At 39.8% G+C, this 24495-nt stretch overlaps 1 protein-coding gene across 1 annotated transcript in view; it reads left to right on the top strand.

Moving 5' to 3' along the window:
- PLEKHA8 (pleckstrin homology domain containing A8) overlaps positions 1-24495 on the top strand; it is a 62114-nt gene that overhangs the window by 395 nt on the left and 37224 nt on the right. Inside the window, exons 2-3 of the mRNA XM_068972987.1 lie at positions 22106-22222; positions 23306-23461. Coding sequence (XP_068829088.1) covers positions 22106-22222; positions 23306-23461 — 273 coding nt within the window. The remainder of the gene's footprint in view (positions 1-22105; positions 22223-23305; positions 23462-24495) is intronic.

Genomic DNA, 24495 nt, shown 5'->3' with positions numbered 1-24495 from the left:
TCTGGCGAAGGAGCTGGTCTCGGGAAGGTTTCATGTGAATGCGAGCAGAGGTCAAAGGTTCTTTTTCAAAGTCCCCAGTACTAGCACGTTCCTTTTGTCACTTGCAGAGTTACCTGAATGCAGACCAGGGTATCTGAGTCTCAGCTCCAAAGTATGCACATTTTTGGTTTTCTCACCGAACATTTCTTTTTGTTTTACAGACTCGGAAATGACCGTAAAATAGGATGCAAATATTAGCAACTCTTTTCTTGCCCTGCTGAACAGAACGGCTTAAAAATAGTACCCTTTCCAATTTGTGGAAGTACTTCATATCTTGAGAAGATCATAACTATTTCTCAGCTGTGAATATGATTCAGAAGGAGCATTTTCATAAATGAGTATATAAATAAAAGCCTTCTGTGCACTGAAAACTGTGCTAGGCACTTTTTTGAAATTAAACTTTTTATTATGGAAAATGAGGTAGGCAGGCTCTTACAGTTTTAACAGCAATGTATTTGAAATGAGAAATATTCCCAGTGATTCTTAAGTGGTGGAGGTGTATTTTCCCATCCTGTGGAGCCTAGGATTTTTTTTGGGGGGTCGTAGTATGATTCTCTGGGGTGTTTTAAGGACGTTTGTGTCTGGGAGGATCAGTTGGCAGTAGTGACTTTGATGAGGTTATAAAGCACAGCTGAAAGTGCGCCTGTTGGTGGCACCCAGAATCTCTTCCCTATGCATAGTGATTACAAGTGAATTCTGTTTATTTTTCTTGTGATCATTAGTAGAAACTGAGTGAGGAGAAGTGTTTTAGAAGACTTGCTCTTTGCTTCAGGGACCTTCATTTGATTTATTAGATGTAGATACCTCATGACTGGGTTTGGCTGAATGTTAGGAAGGATGTTGGATCAAGTGATTTGCCTCAGAGGTATCTCTAAGCTCTGAGATGTAGGATCTTATGCCCCTGAGTGAAATTTAGTCACTGGTCTTGGTTCTTTCACCCCTTTCCATCACACATGCCTTTTAACTCATTTCTTTCATCCTCAGTGCTTTTTTTTTTTTCCCCCGTCTCCCTTTGCCCTCTTTTTTCCCCTCTCCTTCTTTACTCTTCTCCTCCAAGTTTACCTCTTTTACCAAGTTTAGTCTGTTACTGTACCTACTTCCTGCTCATGAAATGCCTTTTTCCCCCTGACTTTCTTTATGTATCCTTCAAAAAAGCTAAATTTCTCTGGAAGGATCTTTGGAATCTTCATCATGTGGTGCCCGTACCATCTGTCCTGTTGGAAAGTCTACTTTTTTCTGCCCCAAGTGAGAGAAGTTAATTTTGTGAGTGATGCCATCATGGTGAAAGCCCTAAAGAAAAGAAACATTGGAGCCATTGCCAGTGGCTGGCTTTACATTATGCTGCTTGTTCCCCTGTCTCACAAGCCACCTCACTGTGGACACACTGTGCATAAAAGCCCATCACACCACGGGGGACTTTTCCTGGGTGTGTATTTGCGTGCGTGTGTGCGCGCTCCGTTGTGTCTTTGCAACCCCATAGACTGTAGCCTTCCAGGCTCCTCTGTCCATGGAATTTTTCAGGGAAGAATACTGGAGTGGGTTGCCGTTTCCTACTCCAGAGGATCTTCCTGGTCCCAGGATCAAAACCGCGTCTCTCACTCATGTCTCCTGAATTGGCAGGCGAATTCTTTACCACTGCGCTACCTGGGAAGCCTTCCCTAGGTATGTTTAAAATTACTGTCCAGTGCATTCTCTTTCCTTAGGAGATGCATTTACTCTGGAAAGGAATGGTAACAACCTAGGCGAAGCAAATGCACCCCAGTTTCTTTCCTTCGCCTGTGCAAGTTAGTCTCCCCAAAAGAGCATAGTGTGAGTGTTAATGACAAGCGCTAATGAAGACACCATTAATTTTCTTCTCCTGAAGCTTTTTTAAAGTAACATTTTTTTTCTTATGGTTTTGCACATAGTAATTTAAAAATACGTGTAATATCTAAGTTTTTGTTCATTTTGAGTTTTCTCCAAAGAGAGTACTTAACCCATTTGTGTATTTCTGTCATGTGCACAGCTTGATACGGGATACCTTATGTCCACATCTGAGTGGGGACTTAGCAAATCAGTTTATCAGCCAGTCCTTTGAATCCTTGGATGATGATGTTAATTTCAGTCACCAGCTGCTGTGTGCTGGGCCCTGTTCTGGGCACAGGGCAAGCAATGTTAAGACAGACACTGTTCCTGCCTTTCTTAAACTTATAGTCTGGTGGGGGAGACAGGCATTCATTGGGTAAGTGGTTAGAAGCAGGTGCTCAAGTGTGTGTGATTTGAGAGGGGAGGAAGGGAGAGGCAAGTCTGGGTCATTGGGGAAGGCTTCTTTTAGGAAAATATCTAAGCAGAGCCTGAAGGTTAAATAAAAGCTGGGTAGGTGGTGAGGCCAAGGCAGAGGTGCAGTTGGAGGCTGTAAGGGAAAACTTTAGGTACGGAGAATATCAATGTGAAGGCCGTAAAGCTGGATAAGGATTGGTGAGTTTAAGGAAAGAAGACCCAAAACTCTGGAGAGTTGAGAAGAGGCTCCAACAAGACTGCAGAGATGGGGGCAGGCCTGAAATTGCACGGCCTCATAGGCTGGTTTAAGCACTGCAGAGTGATTGTTCATGCACGTGTGTGTGTGTGTGTGCACGCAGATGTGTGAGTATGCATGTGTAAGTAAGAAAGAAATGATGAGATTGTTTAAAAGCTTACTTTGGCTACATTTGTTGTATTTTGTCAAATATTGTAGTTATTTCGTGAGCTTCTCTTGCCTCTTGAATTAAACTGTTTAGGTTTCAATTACTGAAAGTTGTAAACATCCATCAAGACCTGAGAATAGCTGTATCTTAATTGCTTGCATGAGTGTACTGCTAAAATACAGAAAGAGAAAAGTCTCTTTTACCTAATATATTAGGCACACTCAAGTACCCTGTGCTCCATCAGAGAAAAGGAAAAGAAAAGGAGTGTCTGTGTATTTTCTCTAACATTCTTGAGCTACCCAGTTTTGAGCAGCAGAACATTGGGTATTCTGGGATTTAGTGTCCAGCCCTATCTTCACATATTAGAGGATTAAACCAGAAATGGAAAGGGAATGGATTAAACATTTCACAAACATCTCTGTTGTATGAGACATAATGTTAGGCCACTGTGAGTTTGTTATTTGTATCTTTCAAGCCCTAAACGTTAGTCGAGGGGTATTACACCTACTTGGTTATTCGTTAATGCTCCATAGTAGAATGCTAGTTGAGGAGTCAAAGAAACCTGAAGTCTGGTGCCAGCTCTTCGCTGCCAGGTGCAAAGTCACTTTATCATTCTGAGCTTTAATATCTTCCTCCATAAGAGTGATGAGATTTACCCACTAATAATTGTAACAATAGTAAAAAGACTTAAACACTTCTGATGTTCCAGACACTATTCTAAACATTTTGCACAGATTAAGTTACTTAATCTTTGCAGCAATTTTAGGAAGCAGTTGACTTTTATTATTTCCAGATGAAGACATTGAGGCACCGAAGGATGGGGGAAGGAACTGGCCCAAGGTTACAGAGTTAGTAAGTGGCTCCAGCGTCCGTTCATTACATAATACTTGCAAAGGTCCTTCCTGCTTGGTCATTATATAATTCTAGCTGATTCATAATGTACCTATATTTAAAGTACGTTGGCCTGGAATAGCAGACTTTATTTGGGAATGGGAGGTAGTGGGGGGAGTCTGGAAGCAAGGAGGACTGTGCCTAGTGTTGGGCATGTGTTTTGTCACTAAGAAATGTTCAGGACTGTGCTCTGAGCTTTCTGCTTTCAGTTCTAGTCCGCTTTCCTGCCCACTCAGCGCACAGGAGGGCTGCTGTCATGAGCTCTGTCCAGCTGCAGGCTTCTTGGGCCCCTCCAGTGCGTTAGGGCACGAGCGCATTGCAGTACTGCATTCCACAAATAACAGAAGCTTGCATCATGCTCGCCAGATGATTGTCTGAGACGGTGCTACAGTCTTGCTTATCCCCCCAGGTAGAAGGTGACACTTGTCCAGGTATGTTTGTGCTGGGTAGACAGCACGAAGAAGTCATCTGGAATGTGAGTGATCCAGAGCATGGGCTCACAACCACTAGTCAACCTTTTCTGTTGTAATTATTTCTAAATATCTTTACCAAGAAAATAATTAATTAATCTATCATGAATTTTACCCCTTTAAAGTATACTCATCAGTGCAATTTTAAAACATTCGCCTTATGCTGAAGAGAAGTACCCACTAGTGACCATTGCCACCCCACCCCCTCTTGCCCTTGGCAACCACCAAGGTTGTATACATTTGCCTGTCTGTATAAATTTGTCAGTTCCAGGCATTTCATATAAATGCAGTAAGTGGAATCATACATTATGTGGTCTTCCTTTACCTAGCATAATGTTTTTTTGCTAGGTTCATCATTGCTGTGGCATGCATCAGTACTTTATTCCTTTTTAAGAAATAATATTCTACTATATGGAAATATCATTTTGATTATCTACTCATCCATTGATGAACATTTGGACTGCTCATTTTTTTTGGTTAATATGAGTAATGGTGCTGTGAACATTTGTGTCAGATTTTTGTGTGGATGTTTTCATTTCTCTTGAACATTAATCAAAGAAGCAGAATTGTTGGATCATGTGGTAACACTTTAACAGTTTGGAGAACTGCTAAACTTTTCCAAAGTGACTTCTCTGTTTTATACTCTTGTTAGTAATGAAAGAAGGTTCTTATTTCTTCACATCCTCACCAATACTTGCTATTGTCTGTCTCATTATATCCATCCTAGTGAGTGTGAAGTGATAGATCAGTGTGGTTTGATTTATATTTCCCCAGTGACTAATGATGTTGCTCATCATCTCATGTGCTTATTTAGCCATTTGTATATCTTCTTTGGAGAAATGTCTGTTCATATCCTTTGCCCAATTCTTAATTGGTTTATTTATTTTTCATTATGGAATTGTTAGGGTTCTTTATTCTAGATACAAGTTCTTTATCACATATAGTATTTGCAAATGTATTTTCCTGTTCTGTAGATTGTCTTTCACTTCTGTATGGTATCATTTGCAGCATAACATTTTTTTAATTTTGATATTTATCAATTTTTTTGTTTATTGCCTGTGCTTTTTAACACTTTGCCTAACCCTAGGTCTTTTTTTTTTTTTCCTAGAAGTTTTTTTTTTTTTTAATAGTTTTAGCTCTTCTTAATCTCCATGAGTTTTAGCTTTGTGACAGCAAGAATAATAGCTATACAAGATTTGTTATAAAGATGAAATGGATAGCATATATGAACCTTCCTGGTGCATAGTTCACTTAAGGGTAGGTTATTTGGATAGTAGTTTTGATTAATAATGCTAGGAAAAAATCAGTTTGTATTGCCTGTATGAAAATTGTGGTTTCTCATGGTTTCTGAGAGAATATGTGTCCTGAATTCCTTAAATCGTTCTTTTGGAAGTTGGAGGAGTATAAATTATAAAGGAAAAGATTCAAATAAACCACCGGAATTTTGGAATTGACTCTGCAGTCCTATGACAGTCATCCTTGTGGATGAATGATTATTGCAGATCACGCAGTTCTGTGTACCACTTGTCTCTGTACTTTTGCTCCCAGCAAAAATTAATTAATAATTTGTTAAGGAACATAAGAGATGTGAAACTGTTGCCTCATTAGCACTCTACCAGAAGCAATATCTGTCTTCCTTTTGATTTGGATGTGTTTGATTGGATATACTAAGAGTGATCCATGGAGTATTATGTGATTGAAGTGGTTTATGGATGGAAGAAGCCTGGGGGCCATTGTTCTCAGACTGCACTCTCAGTGTTTAGTCCTTACCACTGCTGTTACCCTTTCGTCTTATTTAGAATTGAGCAAAAAAGCTCAATTTTGCTTATCCCCCCATGTAAATGGCAACACTTGTTCATATATGTTTTGCCCTCCTCCAGGGGATCTTTCCAACCCAGAAATCGAACCCAGGTCTTACGCATTGTAGGTGAATTCTTTACCATCTGAACCACCAGGGAAGCCCCAAGAAGATCAGGTCTAGTGGAAATCTTTCTCAACTGTGAAAATGCCCTTCAGCTAAATTTGTGATTTTGACCTTTAAGCTTTTATATGTTTATTCTGAGGCTGTGTCTTGACAGACCTTAGAGGGAGGGACCACATTGCATGTAGCGGGTCCCTTGGGATAGTTATATGTTACTGATCATTTTCAGGGAAAATTTCACAGAAAAGAAGAGACTGAAGGGTGGTGAAAATGCCCTTCCAGCTAAATTTGTGATTTTGACCTTTACGCTTTTATGTTGTTATTCTGAGGCTGTGGCTTGACAAGGCTTAGAGGGACCACATTGCATATAACTGGTCCCTTGGTGTAGTTGGATGCTACCAATCACCCTCAGGGAAAGCTTCACAGAAAAGGAGGGACCAAAGGGTTGGTGAGATCGGCTTGGACAGGAGTACGTGTGAGAGAACGGAAGAGACCCTCAGTGGAGAAACCAGCAGGACTAAAAAGGAGGGTTCTTTTCTGGGAGCAGGAGGATATACTGGGGTGTTGTTAGTATTAGATTAGATTATTAAACCAAACCAAGTCTGAGAGTTTCAAATTGGTGTTGTAGGGAGTCTCTAGGATATAGCAGAAACCTTGCCCAATTTAAAATAATGTTATGTGTCTTTACCGAAAGTAAACAAGAAATCAATAACAGAAAGATGCAGGAACTCCCCAAACATTAGGAAATTAAACAGTAATACATCAAAATAACCTGTGGGTCAAAGAAGACTCCAAGAAAATTAGAGGATATTTTCAATTTAAATTGAAAACATAACAGTGGTTGGCCAGGGGTAAAAGATTGGGGGAAGGGCTTGGCTGAAAAACGAGTAGCACAAAAGAATTTTAAGAGGAGAATGATGGAATTTGTATCTTGAGTTGTTAGAGGACTATGTGTTTATCGAAACACAGAACTGTTAACCAAAGAAGAAATTTCACTATGCATAAATTTTAAAATACTAAAAAATTTAAGTCTGTAATGGAGTGCAGTCTTTAATTTTTTTGAGTGATGTGTTTGGATGAACTACTCGTCACACGACTGCAGAGTAAAAAATAAGGGAAACTACAATGTGTTTTAGTCAGATGTATGTTTGACTCACAAGTAATCATTTGTTTGATTTGTATTTTAAAGAAATGAGATCTCTAAAAATTTTGATTTAAAAATGATGGCTGTTATGAAATAAAAAAGAAATATATAGTTATAGTGCAGAATAAACTTGAGCTATGCCGTTTTATATCCAAATATAAGTGCATGTTTTTAAAGAAAAATTGTTCTCATTGAAAAAATATATATACCATCATTGTTACTTGAACTGAAAAGTGAATTGTGCAAATGATTACTGTCGATTAAACATAAAAGGACATTTGCACTATGTGGGGAAAAAACCAAGCTGCTAACAGTTTTGCAATAATGATCTTCAAATTTTTAGTTTCTTTGAATAATGTTTTGTAGTTTTCAGAGTATTAGTTTTACACTTCTTTTGTAAAGTTTATTCTTGTTTTGTCCTTTTTGATACTATTGTAAATGAAATTATTTTCCTAATTTTATTTTAAGATTGTTCATTGTAATTTTATAGAAATACACTTGATATATGTATGTTGGTCTTAAATCTTGCAACTTTGCCAAACTCATTGTAATAGTTTTAAAAGGGATTCCTTTTTTAAAAATATATATATATACACATTAGCATGTCTGAGAACAGAGGTATATTTGTTTCTTCCTTTCCAGTCTGAATGCTTTTTATATAATTCTGTACTCTAATTGCCCTGGCTAGAACCTCCAGTACAGTGTTGCTTAGAAGTGGTGAGAGTATCTTTGTTTTATTCCTGGTTTCATGGGAAAAGCATCTGGTCTTTGGTGGCTCGGATGGTAAAGAATCTGCCTGTAATGCAGGAGACCTGGGTTCAATCCCTGGGTTGGGAAGATCCCCTGGAGAAGGGAATGGCAACCTACTCCAGTATTCTTGCCTGAAGAATCCCATGAACAGAGGAGCCTGGTGGGCTGCAGTCCATGGGATCACAGAGTCGAACAAGATTGAGAGACTAACATAATGTTAGCCTTGGGTCTTTGTAGATGTCTTTATCAGGTTGAAGACGTTCCCATTATACCTAGTTTTTTTAAAAGAATTTTTATGAAAGAGTGTTAGATTCTGTCAAGTATGTTTCCTACATTTACTGAGGTAATCATGTGATACCTTTTAAGAAATATTTTATTTGCAAAAAAATCCAGCTCAGGTTTGAAGAAAGAAGTGGACTTCTATTATTCCATGTAACTGGAAAGTCCAGAAGGTATCTTATCTGTAGGTATGACACAGTCTGACTGAGGTGTTCAAAAACTGTCATCTAGCTTTGCTTCCTTTTCCTGACTCCCTCCTGTCCCTTCACCCCCTTTCCTTGTACCTGTAAACATGTTTATGTCCATGTGATGGCACAGTGACTGCCAGTGGTGGCCCCAGGCAAACACCTGAGACCAAAGAGAAAAGAGAGAGAGTCTCCATTTCCTTCCACCTTTCCCCAGTCCCAGCAAAAGTCCCAGAATTGTTTCTGGTTGGGCCACTTCCCTGTCTTGGAACAAAGCTCTGAGGAAAGAGGATGTGAAGCTCTAGTTAAGCCTGAATCACATGCCCACCTTGGGGCTTGTCAGCCCCATTGAAACTACATGGATAGAGTGTGGAGAAGGGGGTCTTCAGTAACAGAAATGTAGGAGGTGGATGCCTGGTTGCCAAAACTAAATGTCCACTTTACCTTCTACAGTGAAATAATCCAAGATAATACAAAATGTGTGAAATTGGCATTTAAATACCCCATCCCTGGCAGCAGTAGCTTGTAGGTTCTAAAACTATTCCTACTCATTGAAGTTTCTCAGCTAATCTTCCTAGCAGGGAGTTTGGCTGACACACCATTCCATCTCCAGTAGGGGATGGCAAAAAAAGGGAGTGGGGTTCCACGGGAAGATAGTCTAATGGTAATTGAGTGAATCAGGGACTGGTACAGACCCATAGTTTTTAACCACTCTTTTGTTACCTTGAATATTTTATTATTTTCAAGTGTATTAATCAGGGTTTTCCAGAGAAACAGAACTGTGTATTTCCATATGAGGAGTTTTATGATAGAAATTGGCTCATGCAGTTATGGAGACTGTAAAGTCCTAAGTCTGCTCTCTGCAAGCTGGAAAACTAGGAAGGCTGGTAGCTCAATTCAGTCAGAGTTCACAGGCCTGAGAATCGAGGGTGGTGGTCACATCTCAGGTAGAGAGCAGACTCAGCCTTCCTCTCCTTTCTGTACTATTCAGGCTCTCATTAGACTGGATGCTGTCCACCTGCATTGGTGAGGGCAGTCTTTACTCAGGCTGCTGCTGCTGCTAAGTCACTTCAGTCCACTGATCCAAATGCTAATGTCTCCCAGAGACCTCCTCATAGACACAACCACAAATAATGTTTTACCAGCAATCTGGACATCAGTAGGCCAGTCAAACTGATATATAAAATTAATCATCACTGTAAACCAAGGTAACAGCAGATTAATTTAAAGCAGGAAGTGGATTAATGGCCTCTTCATCATCCATGCCTCTTTTCTCATGCAGTTCATCCATCATTCTTAAGGTATATATGGGCTTCCCAAGACAGGACATCTTGAATGAGTGTGTTCTCTACACTACTCTGGGCTCTCTATTTGTCATTTAGTTCCAGAGTCAGGATTTCCCAGGCAAGAATACTGGAGTGGGTTGTCATTTCCTTCTCCAGGGGATCTTCCTGACCCAGGGATTGAACCCACGTCTGTGCGTTGGCAGGCAGATTCTTTACTACTGAGCCACCCAGGGAAGCACGGTTTCTCCACTGCTCTGCCATTAAGTCTTAGATAATGGGAATGAGACTTCTGTGGTCTCTTAACATGCCGTCTGAAATTCTAGAAACTTTATGCTTTAAAGAAAAGTTTTTCTTGGTCATAGTTTTTCTAGTTACGAACTACAGAATAAAATAATTGAATCCCTTCTATTGTTATAACTTTTCCTAGATAAATACAGAACCTGTTACAGAGAAGGTATTGTTACAGTTACTGTTATCATTTACAAGCTACTTTTAAAATACACTGTAGCTGTGCTGTGTGTGTGTGTGTGTATTTGCGCTATTTAACAGTTTTCAAATTCCTGTAAGATAAACCTAGTCTTTACCACATTTTTTCAATTTTTAGACATTTTTCACGTTCCAGCAGCTCTGAAGCCAGGAAGCATCTGGGAATGAGATCATGTCATTGCTTAATGGGCATGTTATTAAAAAAAATTTTTTTTTAATTGAAGGATAATTGCTTTACAGAATTTTCTTGTTTTCTGTCAAACCTCAACATGAATCAGCCGTAGGTATACATATATCTCCTCTCTTTTGAACCTCCCTCCCATCTCCCACCCCAACCCACCCCTTTAAATTGATACAGAACCCCTGTTTGAGTTTCCTGAGCCGTATAGAAAATTCCCATCTGCTATCTATTTTACACATGGTAATATAAGTTTCCATGTTATTTTTTCTGTACATCTCGCCCTCTCCTCCCCTCTCCCCATGTCCATAAGCCTGTTCTCTATGTCTGTTTCTTCATTGCTGCCCTGTAAATAAATTCTTCAGGCTCTTCTACCATTTTTCTAGACTCCGTAAATATGAGTTAGAATACAATATTTAGCTTTCTCTTTTGACTCACTTCACTCTATATAATAGGTTCTAGGTTCATTCACCTCATCAGAATTGACTCAAATGCATTCCTTTTTATGGCTGAGTAATATTCCATTGTGTGTATGTACCACAACTTCTTTATCCATTCATCTGTCGATGGACATCTAGGTTGCTTCCATGTTCTAGCTATTGTAAGTAGTGCTGTAATGAACAATGGGATACATGTGTCTTTCAATTTTGGTTTCCTCAGGGTATATGCTTAGGAGTGGGATTGCTGGGTCGTATGGTGGTTTTATTCCTAGTTTTTAATGAATCTCCATATCATCTTCCATAGTGGCTGTATCAATTTACATTCCAACCAACAGTGCAAGAACGTTCCCTTTTCTCCACACCCTCTCCAGCATTTATTGTTTGTAGACTTTTTGATGATGGCCATTCTGACCAGTGTGAGGTGATATCTCATTGTAGTTTTGATTTGCATTTCTCTAATAATGAGCGATATTGAGCATCTTTTCATGTATTTGTTAGCCATCTGTATGTCTTCTCTGGAGAAATGTCTGTTTAAGTCTTTTTCCCACTTTTTGATTGGGTTGTTTGTTTTTATGGCTTTGAGTTGTGTGAGCTGCTTCTGTATTTTGGAAATTAATCCTTTGTCAGTTGTTTCATTTGCTGTTATTTTCTCCCATTCTGAGGGTTGTCTTTTTACCTTGCTTATAGTTTCCTTTCCCGTGAAAAAGCTTTTAAATTTAATCAGGTCCCACTTGTTTACTTTTGTTTTTATTTCCATTACTCTAGGAGGTGGATCATAGAGGATCTTGCTTTGATTTATGTCATCGAGTGTTCTGCCTGTTTTCCTCTAAGAGTATTATAGTTTCTGGTCTTACATTTAGGTCTTTAATCCATTTTGAGTTTATCTTTGTGTATGGTGTTAGGAAGTGTTCTAATTTCATTCTTTTACATGTAGCTGTCCAGTTTTCCCAGCATGATTTATTGAAGAGGCTGTCTTTGCCCCATTGTATATACTCTTGCCTCCTTTGTCAAAGAGGTACCCACAGGTGCATGGGTTTATTTTTGGGCTTTCTGTCTTGTTTCATTGGTCTATATTTCTGTTTTTGTGCCAGTACCATACTGTCTTGATGACTGTAGCTTTGTGGTATAATCTGAAGTCAGGAAGGTTGATTCCTCTAGCTCCATTCTTCTTTCTCAGGACTGCTTTGGCTATTCGGGGTCTTTTGTGTTTCCATATGAATTGTGAAATTTTCTGTTCTAGTTCTGTGAAAAATATAATTGGTAATTTGATAGGGATTGCATTGAATCTGTAGATTTCATTTGGTAGTATAGTCATTTTCATAATATTGATTCTTCCATCCCAGGAACATAGGATATCTCTCCGTCTGTTTATGTCATCTTTGATTTCTTTCATTAGTGTCTTATAATTTTCTGTGTACAGTTCTTTGGTCTCCTTAAGTAAGTTTATTCCTAGATATTTAATTCTTTTTGTTGCAGTGGTGAATGGGATTGATTCCTTAATTTCTCTTTCTGATTTTTCATTGTTGGTATATCAGAATGCAAGTGATTTCTGTGGATTGATTTTGTATCCTGCAACTTTGCTAAATTCACTGATTAGTTCTAGTAATTTTCCAATACTATCTTTAGAGTTTTCTATGTACAGTATCATGTCATCTGCAAACAGTGAAAGCTTTACTTCTTCTTTTCCAATTTGGATTCCTTTTATTTCTTTTTCTTCTCTGCTGTAGCTAGGACTTCCAGTGGTGAAAGTGGGCACCCTTGTATTGTTCCTGATCTTTTGTTCCTGGGGGAATACTTTCAGTTTTTCACCATTGAGAATAATGTTTGCTGTAGCCTTATCATGTATGGCCTTTACTGTGTGAAGGTAGGTTAATTCTATGTCCATTTTTTGAAGAGTTTTAATCATAAGTGGGTGTTGAATTTTGTAAAAGGCTTTTTCTGTATCGAGATTATCATATGGTTTTTATCTTTCAATTTGTTAATATGGTATATCACATTGATTTTGCATATGTTGAAGAATCCTCGCATTCCTGGAATACACCCGTCTTGATCATGATATATGAGTTTTTTATGTGTTGCTGGATTCTGTTGCTAAAATTTTGTTGAGGATTTTTGCATTTATATTCATCAGTGATATTGGCCTGTAGTTTTCATTTTTTGTGTTGTCTTTGTCTGGTTTTGATATCAGGGTGATGGTGGCCTCATAGAATGAGTTTGGAAATGTTCCTCCCTCTGCAATTTTTTGAAAGAGTTTTAGAAGGATAGGCATTAGCTCTTCTCTGAATGTTTGATAGAATTCTTCTGTGAAGCCATCTGGTCCTGAGCTTTTGTTTTTGGGGAGATGTTTGATCACAGCTTCAATTTCAGTGCTTGTAATTGGGTTGTTCATAATTTCTATATCTCCCTGGTTCAGTCTTGGAAGATTGAACTTTCTAGGAATCTGTCCATCTCTTCCAGGTTACCCATTTTATTGCCATATAGTTATTCATAATAATCTCTTATAATCTTTGCATTTCTGCATTGTCTGTTGTAACCTCTCCTTTTTCATTTCTAATTTTGTTGATTTGAGTCTTCTCTCTTTTTTCCTTGATGAGTCTGGCTAAAGGCTTGTCAGTTTTATTTATCTTCTCGAAGAACCAGCTTTTAGTTTTTTAATCTTTACTATTGTTTCTTTCATTTCTTTTTCATTTATTTCTGCTGAGATCTCTGTGACTTATTTCCTTCTACTAATTCTGGGGGTTTTTTGTTCTTCTTTTTCCAGTTGTTTTAGGTGTAAAGTTAGGTTGTCTATTCAGTATCTTTCTTCTTTCTTGAGGTAGGGTTGTATTGCTATAAACTTCCGTCCTAGAACTGCTTTTGCTGCATCCCATAGGTTTTGAGTTGTCATGTTTTCATTGTTATTTGCTTCTAGAAATTTTTTTATTTCCCTTTTGATTTCTTCAGTATCCTGTTGGTTATTTAGAAATGTATTGTTAAATCTCCATGTGTTTGTGTTTCTTAGAGTTTTTTTCTTGTAATTGATATCTAGTCTCTTAGCGTTGTGGTCAGAGAAGATACTTGATACAATTTCAATTTTCTTAAATTTAGTGAGGCTTGATTTGGGACCCAAGATGTGGTCTATCCTGGAGAATGTTTCATGTGCACTTGAGAAGAAGGTGTATTCTTTTGCATTTGGGTGGAATGTCCTGAAGGTATCAATGAGATCCATCTCATCTAATGTATCATTTAAGACTTGTGTTTCCTTATTAATTTTCTGATTTGATGATCTGTCCGTTGGTGTGAGTGGGGTGTTAAAGTCTCCTACTATTATTGTGTTATTGTCAATTTCTCCTTTTATGTCTGTTAGTGTTTGTCTTATGTATTGAGGTGCTCCTATATTGGGTGCATAGATATTTACAATTGTTATGTTTTCTCTTGGTTGATCCCTTGATCATTATGTAGTGTCCTTCCTTATCTCTTGTAATCTTCTTTATTTTAAGGTCTATTTTGTCTGATATGAGGATTGCTACTCCAGCTTTCTTTTGCTTCCCATTTGCATGGAATATACTTTTCCATCCTCTCACTTTCAGTCTATATGTGTCTTGAGATCTGAAATGAGTTTCTTGTAGATAGCATATATATGGGTCTTGTTTTTGTATCCGTTCAGCCAGTCTGTATCTTTTGGTTGGAACATTTAATCCATTTATATTTAAAGTAATTATTGATATATATGTTCCTATTGCCATTTTCTTAATTGGGGTTGATTTTGTAGATCTTTTTTCTTTTCTTGTATTTCTTGGCTATATAAGTCCCTTTAACATTTGTTGTAAAACTGGTTTGGTGGTACATGATGCTGTTAACTTTTGCTTGTCTGAAAAACTTTATTTCTCCATCAATTTTGAATGAGATCCTCACTGGGTACTATAATCTTGGTTGTAGATTTTTCCCTTTCAGTACTTTAAATATATCCTGCCATTTCCTTCTGGCCTGAAGAGTTTCTGCTGAAAGATCAGCTGTTATGCGTATGGGGTTTCCCTTGTATGTTACTTGTTGCTTCTTCCTTGTTGCTTTTAATATTCTTTCTTTGTGTTTAGTTTTTGTTAGTTTGATTAGTATGTGTCTTGCAGTGTTTCTCCTTGGGTTTATCCTGTATGGGACTCTTTGTGCCTCTTGGACTTGATTGACTATTTCCTTTTCCATGTTGGGGAAATTTTCAACTATTATTTCTTCAAAAATTTTCTCATACCCTTTCTTTTTCTCTCCTTCTTCTGGGACCCCTATAATTCTAATGTTGGTGCATTTGATATTGTCCCAGAGGTCTCTGAGACAATCCTCAGTTCTTTTCATTCTTTTTACTTTATTCTGCTCTTCAGAAGTTATTTCCACCATTTTATCTTCCAGGTCACTGATTTGTTCTTCTGCTTCAGATATTCTGGTATTGATTCCTTCTAGAATATTTTTAATTTTAGTAATTGTGTTGTCTCTGTATGTTTATTCTTTAATTCTTCTAGGTTTTTGTTAATTGATTCTTGCATTTTCTCTATTTTGTTTTCAAGGTTTTTGATCATCTTTACTATCATTATTCTGAATTCTTTTTCAGGTAGTTTGCCTATTTCCTCTTCATTTATTTGGACTTCTCTGTTTCTAGTTTGTTCCTTCATTAGTGTAGCATTTCTCTGCCTTTTCATTATTTTTTTTTTTAATTAATTGTGTTTGAGGTCTCCTTTTCCCAGGCTTCAAGGTTGAATTCTTTCTTCCTTTTGGTTTCTGCCCTCCTAAGGTTGGTCAGTGGTTTGTGTGAGCTTCTTATAGGGTGAGATTTGTGCTGAGTTTTTGTTTGTTTTTCCTCTGATGTGCAAGGCTGAGTGAGGTGATCATCCTGTTTGCTGATGATTGGGTTTGTATTTTGGTTTTGTTTATTGTATGGATGAGGCGTTCTGCACAGGGTGCTACTGGTGGTTGGGTGATGCAGGGTCTTGTATTCAAGTGGTTTCCTTTGTGTTAAGTTCTCACTATTTGAGTCTTCCTAGGGTTAGTTCTCTGGTAGTCTTGGTCTTAGAGTCAGTGCTCCCGCTCCAAAGGCTCAGGGCCTGATCTCTGGTCAGCAATGAAGATTCCACAAGTGGTTTGTTATGGCATTAAGGGAGATTAAAACAAATATCCAAAAACGAGAAACCAAAGATGAACCCCAGACAAATGGCCGTTACAAAATCAGGCAAATAATAATTAAAATAATGAAATGTACACATATACATATACACCCATGAGCAAAGTGAAAACAGTCCAAAAAAAAATAAAGTATAGTAGATTGACCCAGTGAACAAAGTAAATAAAAAATTATATTTACTATTTAAGAACAAAACTAACTAAAGCACAGACTGGAAAACAAAACTAAAGCAAGGTGCCAAGTTGGTAAAGCAATGAAAATAAAACTAACAAATATGTTGAGAGGAAAGGAAAGAAAGAAAGGATATGCAAAGTTAAATAGAGATAGATGAAGAAGATTTATAAACATTAAAGATTAACTGCAAGAGGAAAAGAACAGTAGGAAAGGCAAACAAAGGAGTAAATGTAGAAAAAATACAATAGGTTTTTCAAAAAAATTAAAAATGTAAATTATAAAAAAGAAAAAAAAATGGAAGAAGAAAGAAAAAAGGGAAAAAAAGGAAAATTCCACAGAACTGCAAAAGCCCAATGTAGAGGCAGAGGCTTAGAGCAACAATAAAAAGTGTGACTGAATATACGCATATACATATACACCCATAAACAAAATCAAAACAGTTCAACAAAAATAAAGTACAATAGACCGACCTGGCAAACAAAGGAAACCGAAAATTATATCTACCAGAACAAAACTAACTTAAGCACAAACTGTAAAACACAACTAAAGCAAGGTGCCAATTGGGGAATAAAGCAATGAAAATAAAACTAACAAATATGTTGAGAGGAAAGGAAAGAAAGAAAAGAAGGAAACAATAGATATGCAGAGTTAAATAGGGTTAGATAAAGAAGATTGTATACATTAAAGATTAACTGCAAGGGGGAGAGAACAGTAGGAAAAGCAAGCAAAGGAATAAATGTCTAAAATATAATAATAGGTTTTAAAAATTAAAGCAAGAAAGGAAAACTTCACAGAACTACAAAAGCCCAAGGTAGAGAAGCTCAAAAGCTTAATTAGATTTCATAGTGCCAGTGAAATCAACAACTACAACGGGGCAGGGTAGGAGTGGGGGAAGGAAAACAAGAAAAAAATATCCAAAAGAATCTACAGAGCAAGTCAAAACATAAGAATAATAAATATTTTTCTTGAGTCACTGCTGTCAGAGTCCTTTCCCTCACTGGGAGTCACAGTCCACCTCACCTCCCTAGGATGCCCTCCAACACTGTGCTGATCTCTGGACATGCTGTAGGGGCATCTGAGATTCTAATCTGGTCCTGCTCCTATGTGTTCTTGCCTCCGATGTCCACAGCTATCAGAACTAGCGCGTTTTCTTTTGTGGGAGCTCGCAGTGATCTTTTATATATTCCATAGACAGAGTCTGCCTAGTTGGTCATGTGGATTTAATCTGCAGCTTACACAGCTGGTGGGAAAGTTGGGTCTTCTTCCTTAGCCACACTGCCCCTGGGTTTCAGTTGTGGTTTTATTTCCACCTCTGCATGTGGGTCATCCACTGGGGTTTGCTCCTGAGGCTGCCCTGAAAGACTTGGGTTTGCCCCTGTGAGGACCAGATGTGGAGGTGGTGCAGCTGCTTGGTCACAGGGGTTCTGGCGGCAGCAGGTACTCAGGGGAGTTGGCGGCTAGGGCAGCAGGAAATACAGTGCTCTAGAAGGGTATGCAACCAGTATTGGGCAATATGCTCCAGAATTCTTGCCTGGAGAATCCCCTGCCCTGACAGGCCACAGTCTACAGGGTCACAAAGAGTTGGACACGACCAAAGCTACCCTTCGTGCATAGATTCAAGACTTTTTTTTTGCCTGTGGCAGCTCTGCCCTAGTGAGAGTTGAGCGCACAGGTGGTGCAGCTGCTTGGCTTGCGGGGACTCTGGTGGCCCCAAGTGTGCAGGGACAGGGACTGCCTCCGCCGCCGGAGTTACGGCCCTATCAGAGTCTTTTTTTGAGCCTCTTGTAGCTGGCGATAAGAAGGCGTCTTTGGCTAGTCTTTCCCCATAGCTCCTCCCATTCAGGCACTTAGAGAACTCCCTCGCCTGGGCTCCTTTCTCTGTTCGGTGCATCAGGCACATAGAGGGGCCCCCTTGGCTGGGGTCCTAGTCTGTAGATTGGCGTGTCAGGCACTTAAAGGAGCACGCTGGGTGGCGTTCTGCTCTGTAGTTCAGTGCATCAGGCATTTGATAGGCCAGCCTCTCTATTGTTCAGCTGCGGATGCTGGCCTGTGGGGAGAGAGAGGCTATGGTGATGGCTCCACCCGCTATGCGTGACTCAGCAATATCGCCTTGCTTCCATGGCTGCCAGGCTTTCCTCCACCGCCATTTCCCACCACAACCTCCTCCTTCACATCCCCTTGATCCGTCTCTCCACAGTCAACATCAGCCCCTGCCCTGGGGTTGCGCCACAGTCCCCAAACCCCAGCTCCCAAAAGGCCCTCCTCCCTGTCCGCGGAATGTGTCGCTGCGGCAAGACTGTCTGATTCTCATTACGTTTAGGCCGCCCTGGGTCAACTGTTTCAGCGTTACTGTTTCTCCTCTGACTCAGACAGTTGCCCCCTGCTTCAGTTCCCCCACCCCCCGAGGGCAGGTCCAGTCCTGCTAACTCTCCTGTTTTTCCGCCTGGTTCCTTCATCCTGCCGAGTTTTGCTGGGTCTGTATATTCTTTCCCGCTGGTCAGGTACTCCTGTCCCCTCCCAGCTGGTGTTCTGCATGCACTTTCTGAAGGTGTCTTCCTGATGTATCTGTGGAGACAGATGTACTTCACATCCACCTACTCCTTCGCCATCTTCTTCTTCCTAAGTTTTTTTTTTTTTAATTGAAGTATAGTTGATTTACACGGTGTTAGATTCTAGTATACAGCAAAATGATTCAGTTATATATATATAATATATATACACTTTTTCACATTATTTTCCATTATAGGTGGTTAGAATACATTGCAAACAGTTCTCTATATGAAACAGTAGGACCTTGCCATTTATCTGTTTTCTATATAGCAGTTTGTATCGGCTAATCCCAAACTCCTAATTGATCCCTTCCCCGCCCCCTTTCCCCTTTGGTACCAAAAGTTTGTTTCCTAAGTCTGTGAGTCTGTTTCTGTTTTGTAAGTAAGTTCATTCATTTCGTATTTTAGATTTCACATGTAAGTAATATCATATGGTATTTGTCTTTCTCTGTCTGATTTACTTCACTTGGTATGATAATCTCTAGGTCCAACCATGTAGCTGCAAATGGCATTATTTCATCCTTTTTTATGTCTGAGTAGTATGCCACTGTGTACGCATACCACATCTTCTTTATCCGTTCATCTGTCGATGGACATTTAGGTTGCTTCCATGTCTTGGCTGTTGTGAGTAGTGCTGCTGTGAACATAGCGTGTATTGTTTTAAATTAGAGTTTCTTCCAGATAGATGCCCAGGAGTGGTTTTACTGGATCATATGGTAACTCTTATTTTTAATATTTTAAGGAACCTCCATACTGTTTTCCATAGTGACTGTTCCAATTTACATGCCCACCAACCCGGTGTAACAAGAGTTCCCTTTTCTCTACACCCTCTCCAGTCTACAGTTTATTATTTGTATACTTTTTAATGATAGCCATTAAAGAGGAGAGTGAAAAAGCTGGCTTAAAACTCAACATTCAGAAAACTAAGATCATGGCATCTGGTCCCATCACTTAATGGCAAGTAGATGGGGAAACAAGGGAAACAGTGACAGATCTTATTTTCTTGGGCTCCAAAATTACCACAGATGGTGACTGCAACCATGAAATTAAAAGACACTTGCTCCTTGGAAGAAAAGCTGTGACCAACCTAGACAACATATTAAAAAGCAGAGACATTACTTTGCCTACAAAGGTCCGTGTAGTCAAAGCTATGGTTTTTCCAGTAGTCATGTATGAATGTGAGAGTTAGACTATAAAGAAGACTGAGTGCTGAAGAATTATGCCTTTGAACTGTGGTATTGAAGAAGACTCTTGAGGGTCCCTTGGACTGCAAGGAGATCCAACCAGTCCATCCTAAAGGAAATCAGTCCTGAATATTCAGTGGAAGGACTGATCCTGAAGCTGAAACTCCAATACTCTGGCCGCCTGATGTGAAGAACTGACTCACTGGAAAAGACCCTGATGCTGGGAAAGATTGAGGGCAGGAGCAGGGGATGACAGAGGATGAGATGGTTGGATGGCATCACTGACTCGATAGACATGAATTTGAGCAAGCTCTGGGAGTTGGTGATGGACAGGGAAGCCTGGCGTGCTGCAGTCCATGGGGTTGCAAAGAGTCGGACACTACTGAGTGACTGAACTGATTCTGACCAGTGTGAGGTGGTACCTCATTACTGTTTTGATTTGCATTTCTCTGATAGTTAGCGATGTTGAGCATTTTCTCATGTGCCTGTTGGCCATCTATATGTCTTCTTTGCAGAAATGCTTCTTTAGGTCTTCTGCCCATTTTTTGATTGGGTTGTTTGGTTTTTGTTGTTGAGTTGTATGAGCTATTTGTATATTTTGGAAATTAAGCCTTGTCAGTCATATCATATGCAAATACTTCAGTTTATCTTAAAATTGATGGTTCGGTTCAGTTCAGTTGCTCAGTCGTGTTGATGGTATCTGATGGTTAATTTTTTGTGTCAACTCACCTGGGCCATGGAGTGCGCAGACATTTGACTAATCGTCATTCTGGTTGTGTCTGAGGGTGTTTCTGGATGGGATTAACATTTGAATTGGTAAACATAGTAAAGTAGATTGCTTTTCCTAACATGAATGGGTCCCATCCAAAGACATAAATAGAACAAAAAAGGAGTCAGGGGTAATAGCTCTTCCTGCTTGACTGTTGAGCAGGAACTTTGGTCTTTTCCTGTTTTTTCACTCTCTCTGAAACTTTGACTCTTCTTGGGTCTCAAGCCTCCTGACTTTGGACTGTAATTGCTAGTTGGCTCTCCTGATTCTCTAGCTTGCTGACTGCAGGTGTTGGAATTTCTCAGGCTCTATAATGCATGAGCAAATTCCTTATAATATCCAACTCCTGGAGTGCTGATTGATCAGTTTGATTTCTTGAACTGTAATGTTTGTGTCAAGAACAGTAGCTTTTAGGTTTGTTTGCATAGAATTTGAAACCAGGGCCAGGAAGCATCACTTTCTGAAACAAAATTTACAAGTTCATCCCAAGAGGTTTTCCATCCAATGATTGACTTGTGTGGGTGTTGAGTTAAGGCCTTGGGACTCCTGACATCCAGTAAAGGGTCTACGTCCTTCCCTGTCAGTGGTTCCCTGACATTACTATTTTGACATCAATAGATGACTTACGTATTTACTTGGTGTGAATCTGTCCCCAACGGCCCATCAGGTATGTACCTGAGCCGCCCTTGGGGCCCTGCCCAAAGTCCCTACCAACCTTCTCGCTGACTGTCTTAGCCATAGAAGAGTCCAGCGAGAGAGATGTATCCTTAAAGGGCTGTGGCATTTCAGAGAGAGAGAAAAAAAAAAATCTGACAGAGGAGACTGACAAGGCTTACGCAAGAGATAGTCAGGGATGACATTTTAGGAAGAAGTCCAATTTGAGCGAAAGCTCTGAAGCAAGAATACAACAAGTGAGTTTGGTGTGACTAGAATATAGGTTGTGTAAGAGGACTAGATAAGATGTGAGTTCCCACTGAATACGATTGGTCCTCTGAAATTCTCTGAAGGAAAAACAGTTAAGCTCATGAATGTTTTAAGATTATTCCATTTCAGTGGATCAGTACCAAATAGTAAATTAAAGTTGTCTTTTCCTAGAAATCATATGACCCTAGGCAGGCCTGTTAGACAGCACTTTGTGTAATGTTGAAAGGTCAATATAATCCTTTGTCTCATTTTTAGGTTCAGAATAATTTTTCTTAACCAGAGGGGAAGAGAGCAAGTGTGTTAACAATAATGTTGGAAAACAACTATCTTTAATATTAGAAAAATTAAAAACCAAAGATTACTAGTACTGTATTAGGGGGGGAAAGGAATAAAAATCATCAGTAATCCCATTACTTAGAGAATCATCACTATATTTATTGCTGCTCCTTCTAGATTTCTATGAAAAAATGAGATCAGATACACAGATCTCTTCTAGCTTCTTTTTTCCCATAGAATTTTCCCCCAGAAGGTAAGTTCCTTGGAGCTGGAATCCAGCATCCTTTGTTAGGTTCTATTCTGTGTCCTGGGAAGCAGTAATGGAGACCATGCTCTTGCTTCTGTTTGCAGGTTGGCAGCCTCGGTGGTTCCTTCTCTGTGGAGGGATATTATCTTACTATGATTCTCCTGAAGATGCCTGGAAAGGTTGCAAAGGGAGCATCCAGATGGCAGTCTGTGAAATTCAAGGTGAGAAGCCAAGAGATTTGCAGGGTTTATTTTTGTTTCTCCCCCAAGATTAAAAAAAAAAAAAGGCATTGGTTTCTTAGGCCCTTCTGTGCTGCTTCCAAAGTATAGACAAATATATGTTATGTTTCCCCCTCAAAAAAAACCTTGCAAGGAAGACCTCAAAGTGCAGGCAGTTTTTACAGGAAGATTGGTTAAGAGGTAGTGAAAATAAGTGAGAGCAGTTTATTAGTCACACATCTAGTACCGTTTCATAGTCTCCTGCTCACCTGGCACTGGAGGCAGTTTTCTAACCTTGTGTTTTTACTGTAACATCAAACACTTCTGTGTTTGAATCAGGACACACACCTACCTCCTCACCACCATGACCATACTCTAAACTAAACAAGCAAACACCTAACAGACCTACCAACAGCCTTTACTTCTTGGTTTTAGGAATCTTAGGATGTGCTGGGAGGGTGTGGCTCAGAAACTGATTAGAACGGAATTAGGGGCACTCGACTTGGAGGGTGAAGGAGAATGTGGCTTGCTTGTTTCTTCTCCTAAAGGCTCTAAGGGAATTGTCACATTTTTTACATAATGAGTGAAGAAAGGTAGAAAAGGAAAAGTACTGTATTTTTGATTGCTTTCCAGTTGTCACATTTTTAATATGACATGTAAAGGAAGGTGAAAGAGTAAAATACTCTGTTCAGTTGCTTTCCAGTAACCCAAGGAGATAAAGAGCACATCCTTACTTGTTTGCATCAAGCCTTTTTGGCTGCAGAGCAGCATGCTTTACACACACACAGGCCAAAAGAGAGATTTTTCCTCTCTGCGCTTCTAAAAGATACTGAGGAAATTTAAGTGCTTCTTTTTTAGGCCAAAGTCTTGGTAAGACCTTGGAGCCAGTTGCAAAGTTTTCCTTCTTCATCAGCAGAGACCTCTAGGAAGAGATAAATAAACCAGGAGAAGTTGTGAGGGCTGGCATCCTCTTTTGGAAGAAGTCCTCAGTAACTGGCCCCAGTAAAGCTCAGGAGTTTGGGTAGAGTGGAGGCTACCCAGACAGGGCTCTTCTGGGTTTCTGACCTCCCTCTGCCTTGCTCCCAGTTCATTCTGTAGATAACACACGCATGGACCTGATCATCCCTGGGGAGCAGTATTTCTACCTGAAGGCCAGAAGTGTGGCTGAGAGACAGCGGTGGCTGGTAGCCTTGGGGTCAGCCAAGGCTTGCCTGACAGACAGTAGGACCCAGAAGGAAAAAGGCAAGTATTGGTTGTCCTCTGCTGGGAACCTGGAAATCACCTAGTGGCATCTCTGGCTTCCCATATTTGTTAGCTTGCTTCTGACCACCTAGCCACAGCCAGCTTTTTATGTCACGCAAGTGCTGTACATCTCAGTGGAACTTAAACAGCCTGTACCTGACTCTTCTCTCTTAGCATGTCATAGGAGAAAGAGGGCAGGTTTTGGAGCCAGACACAACTGGGTTCAAATCATGGCTTTGGAGGGTACTGGCTTTGTGACCTTGGCATAGGACCTCTCTCATCTTCAGTTTCCTTATGTTTTAGAAAGAGGTAATTACCTACCTTACAAGAATTACCATGAGGATCAGTGATGATATAAAACTGCCTAGTACCTTGTCTGGCACATAGTTGACTTTTGGTAAAGGGTAGTTGAGCCAGAGAAGCCTTGGATCTGAGTGTTTGTTGCACTAACACCCCACTTTCCCCTCCTTTGTCCTGGGGTGGATGGCTGCTTAATTGTCAGATTCCTGCTTAATGCTCATTAACTCAACATCATTAGGTCTCCTGAGAACCATGGCATAACTTTCTATCTGTCCTGGGTCACGAGGGCCAGAGCTTACTGCCTGAGCTCTGCCTTCTGACCCTGTATCCCTGAGTGTATACCTGGAAAGATTGGTAGGAGAGAGAGGGGCCTCTGGGAAAAGTGTTTCAAGGATGTTTCTCGTGACACATAACGGCAGATGTGCTTCACTTTTCAGGTAGACACAGTAAAATGGCCTCCTGGTTGGTTTTTAACACTGAAATACTGGAGTGGGTAGCCTATCCCTTCTCTAGCAGATCTTCCAGACCCAGGAATCGAACTGGAGTCTCCTGCATTGCAGGCCAATTCTTTACCGGCTGAGCTACAAGGGAAGCCCTTTTAATGCTAAGTCAAAAGCAAAATCTTGACTCTGTGAGCTCTGACTCATAGCAGGTAGAATGTGCCGGCTTTTTCACAGAGAAGAAAACAGAGGCAGTAATGACTGTAGCCAAGCCCTTAGTGCCAGGGTGAGTGG

Source organism: Capricornis sumatraensis, chromosome 5, assembly GCF_032405125.1.
Source record: "Capricornis sumatraensis isolate serow.1 chromosome 5, serow.2, whole genome shotgun sequence".
Classification (NCBI taxonomy): domain Eukaryota; kingdom Metazoa; phylum Chordata; class Mammalia; order Artiodactyla; family Bovidae; genus Capricornis; species Capricornis sumatraensis.
This window is presented reverse-complemented; position numbering and strand designations above follow the sequence as displayed.